Raw genomic sequence first — 22,681 nt, forward strand, 5'->3', positions numbered from 1 at the left:
TTCTTTCAGTGAAGTATGGAACCGTTCCGTATTTTATCGAACAGGTGGCAACCCTAAGTCTAAATATTTCTGTTACATTGCACATCCTTCAATGTTATGTCATAATTATGTAAAATTCTGGCAAATTAGTTCGCAACGAGCCAGGCGGCCCAAACTGTTGCATATACCCTGACTCTGCGTGCAATGAACGCAAGAGAAGTGACACAATTTCCCTAGCACTGCTAACATGAATTTCTTTTAATAACTAAATATGCAGGTTTAAAAAATATACTTCTGTGTATTGATTTTAAGAAAGGCATTGATGTTTATGGTTAGGTACATTCATGCAACTATTGTGCTTTAGTTAAATCATCACCTGTTTGGCAAAGTAGGCTGTGATTCGATGATAAATTAACAGGCACTGCATTGAATATATACAACGCAGGACAAGCTAGTTAGCCTAGTAATATCATCAACCATGTGTAGTTAACTAGTGATTATGTGAAGATTGATTATTATAAGATAAGTTTAATGGTAGCTAGTGTAACGGATGTGAAATGGCTAGCTAGTTAGCGGGTACGCGCTAGTAGCATTTCAATCAGTTACGTCACTTGCTCTGAGACTTTAAGTAGGGTTGCCCCTTGCTTTGCAAGGGCCGCGGCTTTTGTGGAGCGATGGGTAACGACGCTTCGTGGTTGACTGTTGTTGATGTGTGCAGAGGGTCCCTGGTTCGCGCCCGGGTAGGGGCGAGGGGACGGTTTAAAGTTATACTGTTACATTGATGCTGTTGACCCGGATCACTGGTTGCTGCGGAAAAGGAGGAGGTTGAAAGGGGGGTGAGTGTAACGGATGTGAAATGGCTAGCTAGTTAGCGGGTACGCGCTAGTAGCATTTCAATCAGTTACATCACTTGCTCTGAGACTTTAAGTAGGGTTGCCCCTTGCTTTGCAAGGGCCGTGGCTTTTGTGGAGCGATGGGTAACGACGCTTCGTGGTTGACTGTTGTTGATGTGTGCAGAGGGTCCCTGGTTCGCGCCCGTGTCGGGGCGAGGGGACAGTTTAAAGTAATACTGTTACACTAGCACCTTACCTTGGCTCCTTGCTGCACTCGCGTAACAGGTGCTCAGCCTGCCACACAGGTTCCTCGTGGAATGCAATGTAATAGGCCATAATCCGCGTCCAAAAATGTTTATTACCGATTGTTATGAAAACTTGAAATCGGCCCTAATTAATCGGCCTTGCCGATATATCTGCCGACCTCTAATAAAAAGTTATCCTGTCCAAGCTTTTGTGCCAAATACATTATGTTGTTACAGGTGTCAAGCTTATGGGCATGTGGCAGCAGTGTGTAGGAGGGATGTTCCTAGGTGTGAGAAGTGTACGGAAGGGCATGAGACAAAGAAATGTGTAGCATTGTGGAAATTAGTGGTAAGTGTTAATGTTAGGAGTGCCGATGGGGCCGGGGATCAGAAATGTCCAGTGCGAAAGAGGCAGGTTGAGGTTTCCAGGGTTAGACTAGTGTAGAAGTTGTCATATGCTGAGGCAGTGAAGAAAGTAGAGGAAGATGGGGGAGGGACCCTGAAAGAAGTGATGTGAGTAGTAGATCTGTACCAGTACAGAGGGATAAACCAACAAGTGGTATATGTTTCAGTAATATTGGATTTTTTGCATTCATAGCAATGGCTATTAATTGTACTGTAGGGATGGAACAGTAAGTCGCAGAAAATGTAGGTTGTGCTGACAGCTGCAGAGTTATTTGGGTGTGCGAGACTTGCCGTCAGAAGAGTTACAGGGTGTGTTAAGTGGTGGTGTCCCATCCTTTCAGGCTGTTGGCCTGAAGTAGGACTAAATAGATTTAAATCGTGGAGAATGTTTTTTTTTTGTGAGTGTAGTGTTAGATGGTAGGGTATTTATTTATTTTCAAGTAAAGTATAGGGGAGTTATACTCCAGTGTAGTAGGTGGTGGTAATGCAACGTTTTATTGGATGCCAACTGCCGTTAAACCGTATCGAAGAAGAAGGAATCACATGAGCGCGCACGGAATAGGGAAGGGGGTCACGTGAGTTATCGGATTCAAAACATCCTCGGCTGGCCACTTCTTTCCTGTTACCTAATTAACCGAAGTTGCTTCTGAAAGTGAGTACACTTGTGCATCCACTCAAATAGAACATCCGAATTTATTTCGTACTCAATATGGAACCAGACGTTGTATAAAGTTACTGTCACAGGTACGTGAGGAGCTCATACAAGCTAAGTTAGCTAGCAAGATACATAGGGAGCTAAGTTAGGTAGACAGCTTGCAGCTAGCTAACGTTAGCTAATGAAATTGCTCGCAATCTTTTATTTCGTATTTTAAGTTAGCTAGCGAGTGTCTCGCTGAATGCATTTCAGTTTCTGTGTATGCATTATAAAGTTTCGTAGGACTCAGAATACTTTTAGTTTGTTAGCTCACTAGCTAGTTACAACACTGACATTGCTAGTACTATACCAAAGATGGTGGATAAATGAAGGTAGTTCATTAAGGCCATTTACCATGGAAAAAAACGGTATGTATCCCATAGACACTAAAGCAATGGCACATGAGTCTTGTCTACTTAGCTATTTTATTGACTTTCCTTGAACCAGAAAAACAGCGAGTGGTGTCTCGCTTTCTCTTCTGTCTCTGGTACCAGTCTCGTTTAATAATGTCGATGCAAGACTGGTTACTACTACATGCCGCAGCAACTGCCATTGAGGCTGCTAGCGCTGTCTCTGGCCCACACTCCAGCACATTCGGTGGCGGTAACGTAATGCACCAACGTTGAATGCCAACTGCCGAAAACTCCCACCTAAGAAGGATTTTAACTTTAAAAGAACTGCTGGAAAGCAGTGCTCGGCAGGCGGGGCAAACGACACTGGCAGTGTTCTAGCTCAGGGTTTCTCTAAACTCGTTTGGGGGCCCCTCTAGGTGCACGTTTTGGGTTTTGCCCTAGCATTAGACAGCTGATTGAAAGAATCCAAGCTTGATGACGAGTCAGTTATTCAAATCTGTGTAGTGCTTGGGCAAAAACCAAAAGGTGCACCCAGGGAGGGGCTCCAGGACCTAGTTTGGGAAACCCTGTTCTAGCTAGCTAGCAGTCTCAATGGGAGACCCTGTTCTAGCTAGCTAGCAGTCTCAATGGGAGACCCTGTTCTAGCTAGCTAGCAGTCTCAATGGGAGACCCTGTTCTAGCTAGCTAGCAGTCTCAATGGGAGACCCTGTTCTAGCTAGCTAGCAGTCTCAATGGGAGACCCTGTCCTAGCTAGCTAGCAGTCTCAATGGGAGACCCTGTCCTAGCTAGCTAGCAGTCTCAATGGGAGACCCTGTCCTAGCTAGCTAGCAGTCTCAATGGGAGACCCTGTCCTAGCTAGCTAGCAGTCTCAGTGGCAGTAGTAAGTGATGCGTGGCATGTAGACAGTTCTCGTCAAATTTGGCTAAACTCTGCTCACATGACTCTACTACTGCCTATCCAATGGCTCAGTGGAAGATGAAGTGTAATAATAACTAGCAGCTGTCACTTCATATTCCTTCATTTTCCACTGAGCTATCACTTGCTGCACTTGGGTTGATTAGCTGGCTGGATCAATTTATTTCCTTGAAAAGCCACTAGATAGGCAGTAGGAGAGTCACTTGAGTAGAGCTTAGCCTAAAGAGTAAAGTTGACAACCTCATAGCTCAAATCAAATTTTATTTGTCACATGCTTTGTAAACAACTGGTGTAAACTAACATTGAAATGCTTACGGTCCCTTTCCAACAATGCAGAGAGAAAGATAACACAAGGAATAAATACACAATGAGTAACGATAACTTTATACAGTACCAGTACCGAGTCGATGTGCAGGGGTACGAGGTCATTGAGGTAGATATGTACATATGGGTAGGGGTAAAGTGACTAGGCAACAGGATAGATAATAAGCAGTAGCAGCTTAGCTATCATTCATGTCAGCAGCACCACCCCTGGACAAGCTCACTTGTTAGTTTTAGTGTATAATGAAAAGTATTTTTTCTATGCAGATCTATATTTTATTTAAACCATTAAAACCAGGTCTGTCTTACTGAAATTCTGTTTAAAATTGTAATGCAACTTGATAATTTATATTCTGTTTCAAATGTCTTCACAGGAAACATTGTCAGACACAACCCCGCTCCTACATGTCCGCACTTACTCCTTCCATGGAAGGGTGAGAGTCATCCTCTGTGCTGATAGTGAGGAGGGAGTGGGACGACAGCAGGACAGTGTGACTCTCCTGTCTGTCACTCCTGTCTGTCAGGCCTGAAGAGTAGGTCACCATGGAGTGGCTAGTGTCGGCTGTAGAGAAGGACCTAGGGGTGGACCGCCGGCAGCTAGGTCCAGGGCCCCGGCCTCAAGAGCTGGTGGCCCTGGTCCCCACCCGCTGGGTGATGGGCCTAAGGGAGAGGAGGGTCATCCGTTGTGCCCGTTCAGAGAGCGCCAGTGAAGCAGAGATTCGCACTTACCTCCAGTGCTCCCTTGTGAAGCTGCCTCCTGGCTGGACCCGAGTGTGCATACAAGGCCTAAGGAAGATCAAGCTGAGCTACAGGCTAGCAAAGGACCCAGGCTGCCAACTAGTCTCCCAGGATTCTTTCATGAAGACCATGCAGGGTGTATCACAACGTAATTTCAGGTATTTTTCCAGTTTTAATTGCATAAATACTTTAATTGTGAAATAACAACGTTATACAGTATTTTAAGAATTTCAATATAAGTTCAAATGTTAAACTCCTAATAAATTCATTGTAAAATGTGGCCCTCAAAATGTAATACATTTATGGATATGTCTAATAAAACATGGTTGAGTCGCTACCGTACTTATATCTGTTTTGGTCTTTTCACAGAAATCTGTGGTGCGATGCTCATCACAGCCACGTGCAGCCCTATTCAGGGGCTACGGAGCAGATGCATGTAGCAGCCATAGATGCGGTGCGCCAAGCGCTGCAGAAGCTCTTCTGCTCTACATTTGTCTCCATCCCCGTGTCGCCATCCCTCTCCCCTGCCAGAGATAAGGACAAAGACAACCCATTCTCCCCAAGCAGCTCCTCCTCTAAGCACCCCTCAGACCAACTGTGTCCTAATGTCCTCCCTGCTGAGTGCCTACTAGAGTCACCAGAGATGCTCTACGTGGTACTCCCATACACCCAGTACTCACTCCATGACATCGTCACCTACAGCCCAGCCAAGCTGGCCAACAGCCATGCCAAAGTGCTGTTCATCCTCTACCAATTACTGATTGCGTTGCGGGCCTGTCAGGCATCGGGGCTGTCCTCTGGAGAGCTCTCCCTGCAGGACATAGCGGTGGACGAACAGCTCTGCAGCCGCCTCAAGGTCACCCTGTCCCATTATGAAGTGCTGGGGGACGACAGAGAGGCTGACTGCTATGTTACTGAGGGACAAGTGCCAAGAAGCATCAAGGTGAGGGACCAGGGCCAAGGTGTGTACAGTGACTGTGATAAGAGGCTGTGCAGAGATTGTTTTGATGAGCTCAAGTCCTTGGTCCTGGACTGGGTCCATGGTAGAGTCAGCAACTTCCGCTACCTCATGGAGCTGAACCGGTTAGCTGGACGGAGGGAGGGAGACCCTAACTACCACCCGGTCCTGCCCTGGGTGGTGGACTTCACTGTGCCATATGGGAGGTTCCGCGACCTCAGGCGGTCTAAGTTCAGGCTGAATAAAGGAGACAAACAGCTGGACTTCACCTATGAGATGACCAAAGAAGCCCTTGCATCAGCGGTGGCTAATGGAGGTGGGGCAGTCAGTATTATAGGAGACCTGGGTCTGGGTGGATCTGTAGGTGCCGGTGGTTCAGGGCAGTCTGAACACCTACACGTGCCCCATCACATCTCAGACGTGTTGTCAGACATCACCTACTATGTCTACAGGGCCCGGCAGACACCCAAGTCAGTGCTGTGCAGCCACGTCAGGTCTCAGTGGGAACCGAACGAATACCCAGCCAGTATGGAACGCATCCAGAGCTGGACCCCAGATGAGTGTATCCCGGAGTTCTACACAGATCCCTCCATATTCCGCTCCATCCACCCTGACATGCCGGATCTGGAAGTTCCCCCGTGGTGTAACTCCTGTGAGGAGTTCATCGAGGTGCACAGATGCCTCCTGGAGAGCCGAGAGGTGTCTCAGCAGCTGCACTACTGGATAGACCTGACGTTCGGCTACAAGCTGTCCGGTAAAGAAGCCGTCAAGGCCAAGAACGTGTGCCTGCACCTGGTGGACAACCACACCCATCTGACCAGCTACGGGGTGGTCCAGCTGTTTGACCAGCCCCACCCGCCCCGCCTTGCCCCTTACCAGTACTCACCACCTGAACCCCCTCTCCTGGGCCCCGCCACTCTCAACGTGCCACCTCTACAGATCCCACCGCTAGATGCCATGGTGGACGGAATGGTCCCAGAGGCCATGGGGTGTGAGTCCAGTGGCTGGACCATGGTGGACCGAGATGAAGAGCTAGAACAAGGTATGGAGGCTCTGGACTCACTCAGTGGAGGGACCAACACTGGCACCTCCACTACCTCCTCTGTCCCTCTACCTCTCATCAGCACCGCAAGGTCTGGGGGGAAGACTGGAGGAGAGCACCCAGCCATGGTGGTGTCCCAGTCTCCCAGCTCTTTCCCTGGGGAGGGGACAGCAGGTAATGCCACCGGTGCCCTGGGCTCTGGCATACGCAGTGCCATGCTACAGAGAGGAGGCATCATAAACAAGAAGCACGGAGAGGGGAGTTTGAGTGGTGCCACCAACACAGAGGACTCAAAGATCACCCTGCCTGAGGGTTTCAGCCCCCTTCAACCTTTGGAAGAGCTGGAGAAACTTAACAACTTCCTGGTGAAGAGCCTCCATGCAGAAGTCTGGCACCAGTCTGACTCCAGGAAGGAGAGGACAGGAACTCCACAATGTCTCCCCTCGCTAGCAGAACTCTACCAGAGGGACATGCAGGCTCTGGGCGTCCTCATAGCAGAGATCTTCTACTCGTCTAAACTGCGGGGTGTAAAACCAGGCACCCCCCTGAGTGAGCGCTTCCAGGCTGTGATAAAGCTATGTTCGGCCAGCCTGCGTGATGTGCCCCTGCCACTGCATCACGCTCTGGAGACACTGCTACATCTACGCCAGCACTCCTCCAAAGCCAACGTAGAGAAACCATGTGGCCCTCGACCTCTTCTTTTTAAATACGACCCCATTTATGAGGGTCTCCCACCCCCAAACCCCTGTCAGTTACTGAGCCCCATCCTTTCCCCGTTGCCTTTCCCCACATATTTCCCTGCCCTCCACCATTTCATCTACTCCTACCATTCCAAGATGGAGACCACCTGCAGCCTTCAAGGTCGCGATGTGGTCTTCCACCTATGGCAGCAGCTGGAGACACTGTTACAGGGAGTCATCACAGCTGAGGGGTTGGAGATCCTCCTGCCCTTTGTGCTGGCACTCATGCTAGAGGAGTCCACTGCTGTGTATGCTGCCTGGTACCTGTTTGAGCCCATCTCTAGGGTACTCGGGCCTCGAAACGCAGCCAAGTATCTCCTGAAGCCCTTGGTCAGTGTGTATGAGAACCCGCGGTGCCTCAGAGGTCGCTTCTACCTCTACACAGACTGCTTTGTTCTGCAGTTGATCGTCAGACTGGGTCTGCAGGCCTTCCTGTCCAGCCTCCTGCCACACGTGCTCCAGATCATATCTGGCTTCGAGAGCTGCAGCTCGGGCTCTGAGCCCCAATGGGAGGCCAGCAAAGGCCTGAGGGGAGGGGCTTGTGACCTGGGAGAGGAGGAGGAGGACTACCAGGAAGGCAGGCCGTCCTCAGGCTCTGTGAGTGGGAAGGTCGGAGGAGGCAGTGGAGGGGCTGGGGGTGTAGGAGTGGGGGGAGACCCAGGGCTGGTGGACTACTCCTCAGGTATCAGCCTCAACGACCAGGTGTTCCTCTCAGAGGGGGAGGACTTCCAGAATGGCTTCTACGTCAACAATGGAGCAGGGGGAGCCGCTGGGGGGAAACTGCAGAGCCAGAACTCAGCAGCAGGAGGCAACGAGCAGGACCAGGAGTCTTTGAGCGTGGGGAGACTGAGCGACAAGAGCAGCACTAGTGAGGTCTCTATCGGAGACGCCGACTCCACTCGGGACCGAGCCAGTCTGAAGTCGGCTGACAGCAGCCAGGACCTGAAGCAGGCCAGCGAGGGAGAGGAGGGAGGGGAGCTGGAGGAAGAGACTGAGACTGAGGAAGGGAAGGAGAGAGGGACAGGGGAGGGCAGTGGTCCCAGCCTAGAACTGACTCTATCTGGCTGCACAGAGGAGACAGTGGCCACCCTGGAGGGAGAGTTTGTTAATGGCATGGAGCTGGAGGACGCACAGAAAGACATGGAGGAGGATGAGCATGACTCTTCAGAGGACTCGGAGGAGAAAGAGCACAAGATCCTTCTAGGTGAGATTCTACTGACACCATAAACACACTGGTGTTTCTTAGACACTGGAGCAGCCTGCCAGGGATGTTGGACTCGGTGTCTAGCTGGCCACTGTGGACCACAGGAGGATGGTGGCACCTTAATTGGGGAGGATGGAATTGTGGTAATGGCTTGAGTGGAATGGTATCAAATGCATGGTTTCCATGTATTTGATTCCATTCACTCCTTTCCAGCCATTATTATGAGCTGACCTCCCCTCAGCAGCCTCCACTGCTGTGGACATGTAGGGTGGTGTGTAAGCACTGAAAACACTACCTGTGGTTTGGTTGTAGCCCTTGCCAATGTTTGTGATGACTGTTTTGTAGACCAATGTGGTTTCACTGTCGAAGGGTCTGACATGCATTGCTCCTTAGTTAGACAGAGGTGTAGAATGCCACCTTGGGTCTGCCTGCGCAGCGGACACAGGAGAGAGCACAATTGTAACTATTGTTCAATTCATCCTGTTTGTTCAATAAATCATGTTGAATGGGATTTATTGAACAATAGTTACAATTGTTGGTGTAAAATTCACATCTGTTTTACCTGCATTCTGTCTTCAGATCCCATACCTGGCTCTCACTGGTTTTCATTCTGGAATCCAAGGCTAAAATGACAAAGAAAAAAGGCATTCAACATTGAGAAACAATTAGGCCTATTTGCTCCAAAGTGCACTTGAAAGACATCCCACTGTCGCAGTCTGAAATATACCCTACCCTTCAATGTTTGTAGCAAGTATCTGATGTATGAATGCCTAGACTGTTACTACAGATCTTTTTACTCTACCATCACCCCAAAAGTCGTCTTGCTATAATATCACCTCAAAAGTAGTCTTGCTATAATATCACCCCAAAAGTAGTCTTGCTATAATATCACCCCAAAAGTAGTCTTGCTATAATATCACCCCAAAAGTAGTCTTGCTATAATATCACCCCAAAAGTCGTCTTGCTATAATATCACCCCAAAAGTAGTCTTGCTATAATATCACCCCAAAAGTAGTCTTGCTATAATATCACCCCAAAAGTAGTCTTGCTATAATATCACCCCAAAAGTAGTCTTGCTATAATATCACCCCAAAAGTAGTCTTGCTATAATATCACCCCAAAAGTAGTCTTGCTATAATATCACCCCAAAAGTCGTCTTGCTATAATATCACCCCAAAAGTCGTCTTGCTATAATATCACCCCAAAAGTCGTCTTGCTATAATATCACCCCAAAAGTCGTCTTGCTATAATATCACCCCAAAAGTCGTCTTGCTATGTTAAATAGACCGAATGTTCCATTGTTCACATTTTCAACTTCTAACGAGAGTTCCAGTAAAATAATCTTTGCTGTTTGTGTGGAAAAAAAGGTTTTCTGACTGACAGTAAACAGTCATATGATATCAACCCAATCTGTGGGTGAAAATGCGCTTTGGTCATGATGTTTCACTTCCTTACGTTTTATAAAATACATGTTGCCTAGAAAAATAGGATTCTTCATGTTCTGGATTGTTCAGTGCTGTGTTGCTCTAACACATGAACATATCAGTTGAGACAGCTGTTGAGGATTTAGCATTTTGTGGTCATCTTCAAAGTTGTTTCCGCGGGTCGCAAAAAGAGAAGTTATCTTGACACAATCTGAATGAAATATAAAAGGCTTTGAAAATATAACGCTTGTTATACACTATGTTAGCAGTTCAGAGATACGCTTGTTATACACTCTGTTAGCAGTTCAGAGATACGCTTGTTATACACTATGTTGGCAGTTCAGAGATACGCTTGTTATACACTATGTTGGCAGTTCAGAGATACGCTTGTTATACACTATGTTGACAGTTCAGAGATATGCTTGTTATACACTTTGTTGACAGTTCAGAGATACGCTTGTTATACACTATGTTGACAGTTCAGAGATACGCTTGTTATACACTTTGTTGACAGTTCAGAGATACGCTTGTTATACACTATGTTGACAGTTCAGAGATACGCTTGTTATACACTATGTTGACAGTTCAGAGATACGCTTGTTATACACTATGTTGGCAGTTCAGAGAAACGCTTGTTATACACTATGTTGACAGTTCAGAGATACGCTTGTTATACACTCTGTTGGCAGTTCAGAGAAACGCTTGTTATACACTATGTTGGCAGTTCAGAGATACGCTTGTTATACACTTGTTATACACTATGTTGACAGTTCAGAGATACACTTGTTATACACTCTGTTGGCAGTTCAGAGATACGCTTGTTATACACTATGTTGGCAGTTCAGATATACGCTTGTTATACACTATGTTGGCAGTTCAGATATACGCTTGTTATACACTATGTTGGCAGTTCAGAGATACGCTTGTTATACACTCTGTTGGCAGTTCAGAGATACGCTTGTTATACACTATGTTGACAGTTCAGAGATACGCTTGTTATATACTCTGACAGTTCAGAGATACGCTTGTTATACACTATGTTGGCAGTTCAGAGATACGCTTGTTATACACTATGTTGGCAGTTCAGAGATACGCTTGTTATACACTCTGTTGGCAGTTCAGAGATACGCTTGTTATACACTCTGTTGGCAGTTCAGATATACGCTTGTTATACACTCTGTTGGCAGTTCAGATATACGCTTGTTATACACTATGTTGGCAGTTCAGAGATACGCTTGTTATACACTCAGTTGACAGTTCAGAGATACGCTTGTTATACACTCTGTTGACAGTTCAGATAAACGCTTGTTATACACTCTGTTGGCAGTTCAGAGATACGCTTGTTATACACTCTGTTGGCAGTTCAGAGATACGCTTGTTATACACTCTGTTGGCAGTTCAGATATACGCTTGTTATACACTATGTTGGCAGTTCAGAGATACGCTTGTTATACACTCTGTTGGCAGTTCAGAGATACGCTTGTTATACACTCAGTTGACAGTTCAGAGATACGCTTGTTATACACTCTGTTGACAGTTCAGATATACGCTTGTTATACACTCTGTTGGCAGTTCAGAGATACGCTTGTTATACACTCTGTTGGCAGTTCAGAGATACGCTTGTTATACACTCTGTTGGCAGTTCAGATATACGCTTGTTATACACTATGTTGGCAGTTCAGAGATACGCTTGTTATACACTCTGTTGGCAGTTCAGATATACTCTTGTTATACACTATGTTGGCAGTTCAGATATATGCTTGTTATACACTATGTTGGCAGTTCAGAGATACGCTTGTTATACACTCTGTTGGCAGTTCAGAGATACGCTTGTTATACACTATTCGCAGTTCAGAGATACGCTTGTTATACACTATGTTGGCAGTTCAGAGATACGCTTGTTATACACTATGTTGGCAGTTCAGAGATACGCTTGTTATACACTCTGTTGGCAGTTCAGAGATACGCTTGTTATACACTATGTTGGCAGTTCAGAGATACGCTTGTTATACACTATGTTGGCAGTTCAGAGATACGCTTGTTATACACTATTTTGGCAGTTCAGAGATACGCTTGTTATACACTATGTTGGCAGTTCAGAGATACGCTTGTTATACACTCTGTTGGCAGTTCAGAGATACGCTTGTTATACACTCTGTTGGCAGTTCAGAGATACGCTTGTTATACACTATTCGCAGTTCAGAGATACGCTTGTTATACACTATTCGCAGTTCAGAGATACGCTTGTTATACACTATGTTGGCAGTTCAGAGATACGCTTGTTATACACTCTGTTGGCAGTTCAGAGATACGCTTGTTATACACTCTGTTGGCAGTTCAGAGATACGCTTGTTATACACTATGTTGGCAGTTCAGATATATGCTTGTTTTTGTGAAATCTTCTAAAAAGAATAGGAATTTCAAATGAACATGAAAAGCATAAACTAAAATATGAAAATACTACATGTTATGTCTAAAAATGAATATCAATCTTACCTCTGTTTTTTTTATGCCCTGCTGATTGGAGAAGAAAGATGAGTTCAACGGGAAAGTGAGTCTGTCAGGTGGCCACTAGCCGAAATTCTTGCACAGAATCCAACCTAGCTGATGCGACGCAATTTTCCTGAATTAAATTATTTTCTTGACCACTATTGATTTAGTCACTAATTCTGGCCATCCTACTATAGATTATTTTAACATATTCAACTGTTTTAAAAGTTGTATGTTCTCTCACGTCACTCCTTGACTACGGTAGATATATCATACACATGCACACTGCGGATGATAAGCACCTTTGGTTTGCAGTAGTGCTCCCTTCAGTGTACGTCCTATGGTGACAGATTACCTGTGTTCTCTCTTCAGCTCCTCCACCTGTTTCTGTCCCTCAATTTGGCCTCCATGTTTCTCAGCTCCACTGTCTGTTCCCCCACCATGTTTCTCAGCTCCGTCCAGATGTCAGGGCTGGTACTTTCACTCCCTTTGACTCTCCCTCCACTATCCCCCTGAGCCCATGCCCCAGACAGACAGACCAGCAACACCAGCAGAGTTACAGCAGCACCCTTCATTCTGAAACAATGCCTTGTCATGAAATCTCTTCAGTAGTGTACTGGGTGAAATGCTTTATAAATATTCAGAAAAGACCAAGTTGAATGCTACAGTGCTGGACTTTGCCCTGGACAAATGTAGCCTGAAATCCAGACCTATTGTTTTGCTAACATTATGCTCCTTCTATTATTTTCAGCCAAACAATGTTTGGAGTGGAACGTTTTCACAAACACTTAAACCCAGGCTAGGAAAAATTAGTACTGAACTTTACCCCACATGAACAGGCATGGCAGCAGATTTCAAGTTTTAGTTGCACAGTTTGTTTTGATATCTCACCCCCACTGGGAATGGGCTTTGGCAGAGGGGATGGGGATTTTGTTAGGAGAGATTGGAAAGCTTTTTCCTCCAGAACCCAACTCGATTAGCAAGAGATTTGGTTTTGGGTGCTGAGAATATATCAATTGTCAATGTTGTTGACTGTATATAACTGATTTCTCTCTACAGACACGGTCTGCAAGACAGTTAGATGGCTGTCTGCAAAGCTTGGACCAACAGTGACGTCTCGATATGTGGCCAGGAATCTGCTCCGGCTGCTCACCACCTGCTACATTGGTGAGTAACTGATCAATAGTTGGCACTGAAACTACAGGATTTGAAAATACTGAGGGGTTTGCTGTAACGGTCATACATACTATATTACAGAAAACACCAAGTCACAGCACTATCTATTGTCCTGGTTGAGTTATGACACAATCAGCCAGTTCACACTTCAAAATAAATGTGATTGTGCATACTACAGAGATCCTATTCAATTAAGATATCCATATTAAATCAGAGACTGTCATTCGATAGTGCCTACTGATGGAAATGGCTGTTTTTTTACCTCAAGTGTACGCACTCTCTCTTGTCTCACTCTAACCAATCAGGCCCGGAGAAGCACCAGTTTGTGGCTCCGGTTGCGTCTGAGGAGAGCAGCCTGGAGACTGTTGGGATGGGCAGTGTGTATGAGAAGAAGCCTGTGGTAGGAGACCAGACAGCAGGACCAGTTCTAGACTGTCTCATCTACATCGCACACCTCTATGGAGAGCCTGTACTCACCTACCAGTACCTTCCCTACATTGGATACCTGGTAATACTGTCTTGTATTTCATTGCCCTCGCTATGGGTGCATCCTAAATGGCTCCCTATTTGGTTGACTATTTTTGACCAGTGGCTGGTGCCATTTGAGAGGCAACCGATATATACTTAGCTTTGTATGGTAATGGACTTTAGTATTTCCTGAGAGCTCTACACAGTCACTACTGGAGGTCATTCCTCTATTTTGGCTCAGTTGTAACCCTGTATGGCATGTTCCCCCCAGGTGTCTCCCCCTGTGTCGTGTCGTCTGAACACCCGTAAGGAGGCAGGTCTGCTGGGTGCCGTGGTTCTGACCCAGAAGATCATTGTGTTTCTGTCGGACTCCACCCTCATGGACATGCTGATGAAGATCAACCAGGACGTTCTGCTGCCCCTGCTGGACCTGCTCACCTCACCCAGGATGGGGTGGGTAAACCGCTTGCACACTAACAACTCAACAAGATCTCATAGTTTCCCTTGGGAATTCAACGTATTCTGGATGAACGTTTCTATTTTTGATGCATTAATTCCACGTGGGCACAGGGTTAAGTTTACATTTAAGTCATTTAGCAGACGCTCTTATCTAGAGCGACTTACAAATTGGTGCATTCACCTTATGACATCCAGTGGAACAGCCACTTTACAATAGTGCATCTAAATCTTTTAAGGGGGGGGGGGGGGGGGGGGCAGAAGGATTGCTTTATCCTATCCTAGGTATTCCTTAAAGAGGTGGGGTTTCAGGTGTCTCCGGAAGGTGGTGATTGACTCCGCTGACCTGGCGTCGTGAGGGAGTTTGTTCCACCATTGGGGTGCCAGAGCAGCGAACAGTTTTGACTGGGCTGAGCGGGAACTGTACTTCCTCAGTGGTAGGGAGGCGAGCAGGCCAGAGGTGGATGGACGCAGTGCCCTTGTTTGGGTGTAGGGCCTGATCAGAGCCTGAAGGTACTGAGGTGCCGTTCCCCTCACAGCTCCTTAGGCAAGCACCATGGTCTTGTAGCGGATGCGAGCTTCAACTGGAAGCTAGTGGAGAGAGCGGAGGAGCGGGGTGACGTGAGAGAACTTGGGAAGGTTGAACACCAGACGGGCTGCGGCGTTCTGGATGAGTTTAGGTATTCATTCTGAGTGGTTATGACTGGTTTGGGGAAGGCTTAAAACAAAATAATTCAAACGTGCTATTACCGTCGTGTATCGTGTATTCTCACAGCTTACTAGAGCATTGTGAACTGCAGTGGTCTAAGCAGTGTCCTCTGGCTTGGAGCATCATGAGTTCACTCCTGGTGCCTGGCAATCGTTTTTTGTGAGTGCTGAGGAAGGCGCATATAAACATTCTAGGGATCGAGGTCTATTTCTAGTGGTCAGGCTGAACTGCTCACTTAGCCCAGGATGGTTAACCTCATGCACCTTAATGCACCTCACAACACTCTAAAGGCACTTTTTACTGTAGTTTCCATTTATATACCAGAAATTTAATGTACACTTAACAAAAATATAAATGCAAAAATGTGAAAGATTTTACAGAGTTACAGTTCATATAATGAAATCATTCAATTGAAATAATTTCATTAGGCCCTAATCTATGGATTTCACATGAATGGGAGCACAGATACGCGTCTGTTGGTCACAGATACCTTAAAAGAAAGGTAGGGCTGTGGATCAAAAAAAGTCAGTATCTAGTGTAACCACCATTTGCCTCATGCAGCACGACACATCACCTTCACATAGAGTTGATCAGGCTGCTGATTGTGGCCTGTGGAATGTTGTCCCACTTCTCTTCAATGGCTGTGCGATGTTGCTTAATATTGGCAGGAACTGGAACACACTGTCGTACATGTCAGTCCAGAGCATCCCAAACATGCTCAATGGGTAACATGTCTGAGTATGCAAGCCATGGTATAACTCTGACATTTTAGAGGCTGTTGGAGGTGGCTTATGGTAGAGAAAATAACACGTATCTGGCAAAAGCTCTAGTGGACATTCCTACAATCAGCATGCCAATTGCATGCTCCCTCAATTTAGAGACATCTGTGGCATTGTTGTATGACAACTTCTTGATATGCCACCACAGGTAGATGGATTATCTTGACAAAAGAGACATTCTCACTAACAGGGATGTAAACAAAAAATATTTGAGAGAAATTAGGTTATTGTGAGTATGGAAAATTCTGGTATCTTTTAAACCAGCTCACGAACATGGAACCAACACTTTACATGTTGTGTTTTTGTTCAGTGTAGGATTGGACCTTGGAGACGGACATTTTTCCCCCCCACATAAATTCACATAGTGTTACATTGAGTTGAAATAGACAATGTGAAACAGTTCTATTGAATCTGCCACTCTGTTCTGTTCTCAGGTTCCCCAGTGGAGTGCAGACCCGTTCGGCTGTGTGTCTGAAGACCCTCAGCCTGATGGCGCTCATCTGTCTGCGCATCGGCAGGGAGATGGTGCAGCAACACATGGTAGAAACTCTGAAACGCTTCTTCACCGTCTTCTCCCTGCTGCAGTGCCTACAGGGACAGGTAAACACTGGCCTTACTGGAGAACAGGCAGTCTGACACTGTATATATTAAAAACAATAATGTTTAACTGAAGTTAGGCTGGGTAAAAGCCAGGAAATTCAAATGTATTATTTTTGATATGTGAGCTCGACCTTTTAGCATATTTTAAATGGTGAGCCTTTTATTTCATTCCATTGTTCCTCTCCTCTGTGTGGTGTAGATGGAGAGTGCCCCCCGCAGGGAGGTGGGAGAATACATCTTGTTGGACGTGCGTACGCCAGACGGGTTAGCGGTGACATGTGAGCTGGGGGTTCTGGAGGAACTGCAGGCCGTGTTTAACCCTGAGATGGCATACGCCTCCTACATCCCCTTCTACTGCCTCATAGGTCTCACACACACACACACACACACACACAGACACACACAGACAGGTAGACACACACACACAAACCAGTTTATAAATACATACAATCTATCTTAAAATCTGAATTCTACATGTTCCTTATGTCCTTAATGGTACTCAAAGCATTGTGTCCTTTGGCCCTTCAAGGCGATGTAGCGATCCGTAAGCTGGTTTCCAACCACGAGCTGGTTTGGAGTTTGGCCCAGTCCTACCACTCCAGGGTGAGCCCTGGCAGTCCTAATGCCAACCCCCCAGCAGGGTCCAAGGACAGAGTAGAGATGCCCCCATCCCCGGGTCTGGGACGCCATGTGGGCCGCAGCCCCTTCCCTGCCCCCTACAGCTCCTCCACACCCCTGGGTTCAGACACCCTCCCAGAGTCAGGCACCTTCGGCAGCCATCTGGTGGGCAACCGCATCCAGGTGGCCCGGGACTCTGAGCCAGTGTGTGGGAGCCCCAACCTGGGCCCGTTAGACAACTGGGGCCACCCCCGGCCTAGTCATACTCAGCCTGTCATCACATCTGCCTCCACTTTCACCACTCCATCCCTGGGCCCCTCCTTCTCCTCTTACTCCTGGATGGTGGGTCCTACCCCCGAGGACAGCGCTCTGAAGCAAGAGCTCCCTCGCAGTGGCCGCTCCCTGCAGGGCAACTGGCTGGCCTACTGGCAGTATGAGATCGGTCTCAATCAGCAGGATCCCCACTTCCACTTCCACCAGATCCGCCTGCAGAGCTTCCTGGGCCATTCGGGTGCGGCTAAATGTCTGGCACCACTGGCTGGAGAGGACTACTTTCTCTCTGGCAGCAAGGACAAGACAGTGAAGCTGTGGCCCCTCTATAACCACGGCGACGGGACGCGGGAGGTGGAGCCAAGGCTGACCTACACGGATCATAAGAAGTCTGTGTTCTATGTTGGCCAACTGGAGGCGCTCCAGGAGGTGGTCAGCTGTGATGGCACCGTACATCTCTGGGACCAGTTCACAGGTCAGTGGGGAGGAGACCTGTTGAGTTGAATCTCTGATTCTGGTCTGTTGGAGTACACAATGTTTTCCATTTAACCGAGTGATTTTTATTTTAATACCACTACATATTTAATTAGAATTAATAAGAAATTAGGTAAATAAAATGTGAAAGCTTCTAAACATACAGTATTGGGAAATAAAGCCCTCTGTGTGTCCAGGTAAACAGATCCGCTCCTATGAGGCCCTGGATGGAAAGAACCCCATCACAGCCGTGACCACCATGCCTGCTCCTCACTGTAGTGTGGTGTTTGGCAGTGCAGACTCTGTCCTCCGCTTCATCGACCCACGCAAACCAGGCCTGCAGGTACCTACCAAACCCAGCTGGCGAAGAACTACCCTGCTCACTTCCCTGTTTAGTCTCCATCCTTTTTATGTTAGTCTCGTGGTCTGGTCAAAGTACTGCACTATGTAGGGGATAGAGTCCACTTTGAGATGGAACCATGATTTTCTTTCTATCCCATGTAATTGATCAGTGTAATGGAATATAATAGCTTTTGCCTTTTGCTGCTTCTCTGCTTATTCTTGGCCTGCCAGAGACGATGCTCTTCCCATAAATATAGAACACTTATTTATACACTTATGCTTATATTGTCTATGGCGTTCCCTGTGTCCTCCCTTTGGACAGCATGAGTTCCGGCTGGCGTACAACAACGTGAGTGCCGGTCTTATCCGCTACCTGGCCGTGAGCCCTGGGGGGCGCACCGTGGCTGCAGGCTTCTCCTCTGGCTTCATCGTGCTGCTAGACGCACGCACAGGCCTGGTGCTGAGAGGCTGGCCCGCTCACGAGGGAGACATCCTGCAAATTAAGGTGGGTGTAGGTGTGTGTGTTCAGTCTGTGTGTATTGGTAATTTCACAGTGACTATTGCTAGAGCAGTGGTTCCAAATAAATACACATTCATGTTCCCGTTGGATAGTGATCATTTTTTACTGCGGTTAGCTATTGGATTTCACCAGCGGCATAAACAAAGGATATTGAGAGATATAGTGGACCTTGTCTCCTAGCACTGACTGCTCCCTCTCTCTCACACAGTTAGTTATTTGGCCTGCAGAGCTTTGGTACGTAATGGGCCTTTTCCTATCAACATGTTTCTGCTGCTAGACATGCTGGCTGTGTCCCAAATGGCACTATTCTCTCCCTCTGGGCCCTGGTCAACAGTAATGCACTACACAGGGAATAGGATGACATTTCAGACGCAGCCACGATCTCTGGCCAGTCAGTACTTCACATGCACCTCAGGGAGTATGTAGGGCTATGAAATGTTCAGTGGTCAGGCAGCTGATATAAACAAGAGGCAGAGTTGCAACTTACTCTTTTATTCTGCTGTTCCATATTGGTGGGGGTGGTGAAATTTTAACGTGAGTCAAGGGACAGTTGTACCCAGAGGGTTTGTTCAGAAGCAGTCAACAAAGCACTAGAGCTGAGCAAACTTGATTTAGCCCTGATTGGTGGGGTCAAGGATTGTCTCTGGCTTTAGAGGCTCAAGTTCAGGTAAATATGGACAGGAGTTACTCATTAGAAATGCTATACTGAGTCTCACTGGTCCATCCAGAAATGACCCAGTCTCCTCATTTGCTGTAATATTTATGTATTACTCTCAGTACCCCCATATTTGAGGTGTGCCTTTGGCGGGAAACTCCTCAATCTAACACACCTCAATACCACTGATGATAGAAATGCCCTGGCAAAGAATATTAGAACACAAGTGCTCTTTGTCATCCAGTTATGTGAGTGTGAGTGTGGCTTGGTGTGGGTGTTTGTGTAAACACACACGATGCCCTGTTGCTCTTGTCTCTGGCTGTGGTATCTGACTGTGGTCCTGTGTATCTTGCAGGCTGCTGGGGGAAATCTGATCATCAGTTCGTCCACTGACCACACTCTGACTGTGTGGAAGGACCTGGAGCACAAGCCCCTCCACCAGTACAAGTGTCCCTCCGACCCGGTCCATGCCTTCGACCTGTACGGGGCAGAGATCGTGGCGGGCACCTTGGCCAACAAGATAGGGGTGTACTCCATGATGAACATCTCTGCCAGCCCGGCCAGCAGCACCAAGCTTAGCTCAGAGAACTTCCGTGGGACCCTCACCAGCCTGGCTGTGCTGCCCACCAAGAGGCTCCTGCTGCTGGGTTCAGAGAACGGGGCCATCAGGCTGCTAGCTTAGGGGCTAACGCATAACGCACTGGCTCAGCTAGCTATAGATTCTGCTGTTGACTTTTGCTGAAGGTGTCCTATTCCTAAAGCCTTTTGCCTGTATCCTGAGCCTCTCAGCTCCTCCCCGTGTGGGATCGAGGCTAGACCCACTGAGGCAAGTGGTGGGGTCCTCAAAACATTCTTTTACAATGGTGAGGGAGAGAGGAGCACTAAGACAGTAGTTATGAGCCTCTAACAGAGCACTTTGCTTGTCTTCTCTGCTGTAGTCAACGACCAAAATAAAGATGAAGTGTTATGTCACTGTCGAGGATAGATCTACCCTACCGGGCAACGAAACACATGATTATGACTATCTATAAATCTTATGTTATGAAGAAGATTCTTATCTGTGACTAGGTCAATATTCTGTTCAAAAGAATGGATCTGAGGAACTGCTCAGGAAGGTGGAGCCTAAAATGGCTCTGATGTAGTGTTTGCCCTTTCCAAATAGATGCATACCTACCAACCAAAAAGACTGACATTTCACACACCCAAACATACCATCATTCTCTCCCTGACATTCGATCGCACCAGATGCACTGAATAACTATGCAGTATTCGTAGATAAAATAAATAAAAATGTTAGTCTGTTTGCCATGTCTTTCTAAAAAAAGTAATTTCTCTCACCTTTAATTTAGGACAAATATGTAAACCTACACAAGAGCTTTTCATTTGACAGTGTTCGTGCATCTTCCCCAGCTTAAGGCTTGACGAGCGGGACGGCGGTCACAATGTGATTCTTCAACCTGTTATTGCTGTGTGCCAAGGTCAAATCCTACTGCACAATAAAGAGCTCCATTATCAAGCTATTCCCATAGATCACATTTTAAGATTATTTTACAATGAAGCAGAGGTTTAATATTAGTGATATTTGTTTTGGAATACCCTAAACCATGTTTGCCGAAAGATTAAAATGTTGATAGAAATAATCAGTTTGTGTGATATAGGCCTAATTAAAGAAAATGTTGATTTGATGTAAAGTATCATGATGAAACCAACTCCGACATTAAGCAAGCAATGTGTTTGGACTCTTGTCCATAACATAGACTAGTCAGCATAGCCAAGACACAATTAACTTTTATAATGTAATAAGTATGCCTTGTATGTGATCACAAATTGGCAGTGTATGAAAAGAATGGCAAGAAAAGCCTTTAAAAAAATATATATATTCATTTGTGATCGAAACTAACTCCTGATGTATTTGAAGTACTTAGGCAGAGGCATTTGTCATCTGACCCAATTTTGTATGTACCTTGTTATCCTGTTGCCAATGTTTTCACTCTTGTTCTTAGTCAACCTTCAAAACAGTCTACTTTGCGCACAAGGGTGTCTGTGCTCTTCTTTTATGACGTGCATTACCATCCTTGACCTCAACACAATCCTATAGTTGATTTTAGGAGAGAAACATTAACCTTGGCTCATCCATTTGTTTAACAGGCCACAAGTGTCACTATGTTCCCACGAGGCTCATCCATTTGTTTAACAGGCCACAAGTGTCACTATGTTCCCACGAGGCTCATCCATTTGTTTAACAGGCCACAAGTGTCACTATGTTCCCACGAGGCTCATCCATTTGTTTAACAGGCCACAAGTGTCACCATGTTCCCACGATGCTCATCCATTTGTTTAACAGGCCACAAGTGTCACTATGTTCCCACGAGGCTCATCCATTTAACAGGCCACAAGTGTCACCATGTTCCCACGATGCTCATCCATTTGTTTAACAGGCCACAAGTGTCACCATGTTCCCACGACGCTCATCCATTTGTTTAACAGGCCACAAGTGTCACCATGTTCCCACGATGCTCATCCATTTGTTTAACAGGCCACAAGTGTCACTATGTTCCCACGAGGCTCATCCATTTGTTTAACAGGCCACAAGTGTCACCATGTTCCCACGATGCTCATCCATTTGTTTAACAGGCCACAAGTGTCACCATGTTCCCACGACGCTCATCCATTTGTTTAACAGGCCACAAGTGTCACCATGTTCCCATGACGCTCGCTCACTCAGATTTTTTTTTAAATGTTTCCTGTCACTTTTGTATTCTAATAATAAAACATATATTTTGTTTTCAAAAGGAATCAAGTAACACCTTGATATTCAGAAAAGGTCAAACTGATGTCCATTACAACATTTTGATGAGAACTACACAAAGTGCTTATTTTAACAGGTTTAATAAAATATTACCTACACAATGTGCTTGTTTCAGGTTTTTACATAAATCAAAAATGTCTGTCCAATGTCAGTCTTCACCAAATCTTACTCTCTCATTCTCCTCTCTGTTGCAAGTGACTCCGAGTGAGCAATATTCTTGGTTTTTATTGGACAAAGTCCCTTGATTTTTGTAGAAAAATGCCTGTCATCTTAGCTGCAGTCAAGTGATCTGATAACACCTACTGTTTATGTTGAGTGGTAAAAAGATTTGTCTTATGCAGTGTATCAACATTCAGATTTTGTCAGGTTTGGAGTTGCCCCATACCCAGATGGTTACTTCTTGTACGTACAATTGTAAATTAGGAATCAGTGATTCCATCCACATTACTTTTTATCTGCTTTTA

The 22,681-nt window shown here is 46.2% G+C and overlaps 1 protein-coding gene across 2 annotated transcripts; it reads left to right on the top strand.

Annotated features, from left to right (window-relative positions):
- Window positions 1–2,005: 2,005 nt before the first annotated feature.
- Window positions 2,006–22,318, top strand: wdr81 (WD repeat domain 81). Of its 2 annotated transcripts, none has more exons than XM_055895670.1 (12): window positions 2,006–2,114; window positions 4,120–4,641; window positions 4,853–8,427; window positions 13,401–13,508; window positions 13,823–14,025; window positions 14,257–14,438; window positions 16,364–16,529; window positions 16,729–16,894; window positions 17,059–17,892; window positions 18,089–18,234; window positions 18,556–18,738; window positions 19,764–22,318. In XM_055895670.1, the coding sequence occupies exons 2-12, from the start codon at window positions 4,289–4,291 to the stop codon at window positions 20,088–20,090; spliced, it is 6,243 nt and encodes a 2,080-aa protein (XP_055751645.1). In that variant the 5' UTR covers window positions 2,006–2,114; window positions 4,120–4,288; the 3' UTR covers window positions 20,091–22,318. The 2 variants fall into 2 exon arrangements, with proteins under 2 accessions (XP_055751645.1, XP_055751646.1); XM_055895671.1 differs by lacking the exon at window positions 2,006–2,114 and adding an exon at window positions 2,124–2,206.
- Window positions 22,319–22,681: the final 363 nt, after the last annotated feature.

The sequence above is a fragment of the Salvelinus fontinalis genome, chromosome 33 (assembly GCF_029448725.1).
Source record: "Salvelinus fontinalis isolate EN_2023a chromosome 33, ASM2944872v1, whole genome shotgun sequence".
NCBI classification, from domain to species: domain Eukaryota; kingdom Metazoa; phylum Chordata; class Actinopteri; order Salmoniformes; family Salmonidae; genus Salvelinus; species Salvelinus fontinalis.

Bases quoted from the DNA above. Each gene is read 5' to 3' on its own strand.
- wdr81 (XM_055895670.1), top strand. From the start codon at position 4,289: ATGGAGTGGCTAGTGTCGGCTGTAGAGAAGGACCTAGGGGTGGACCGC. The intron at 4,642-4,852 runs GTATTTTTCCAG...GTCTTTTCACAG, and splicing joins GTATCACAACGTAATTTCAG to AAATCTGTGGTGCGATGCTC. The intron at 8,428-13,400 runs GTGAGATTCTAC...TTCTCTCTACAG, and splicing joins AGAGCACAAGATCCTTCTAG to ACACGGTCTGCAAGACAGTT.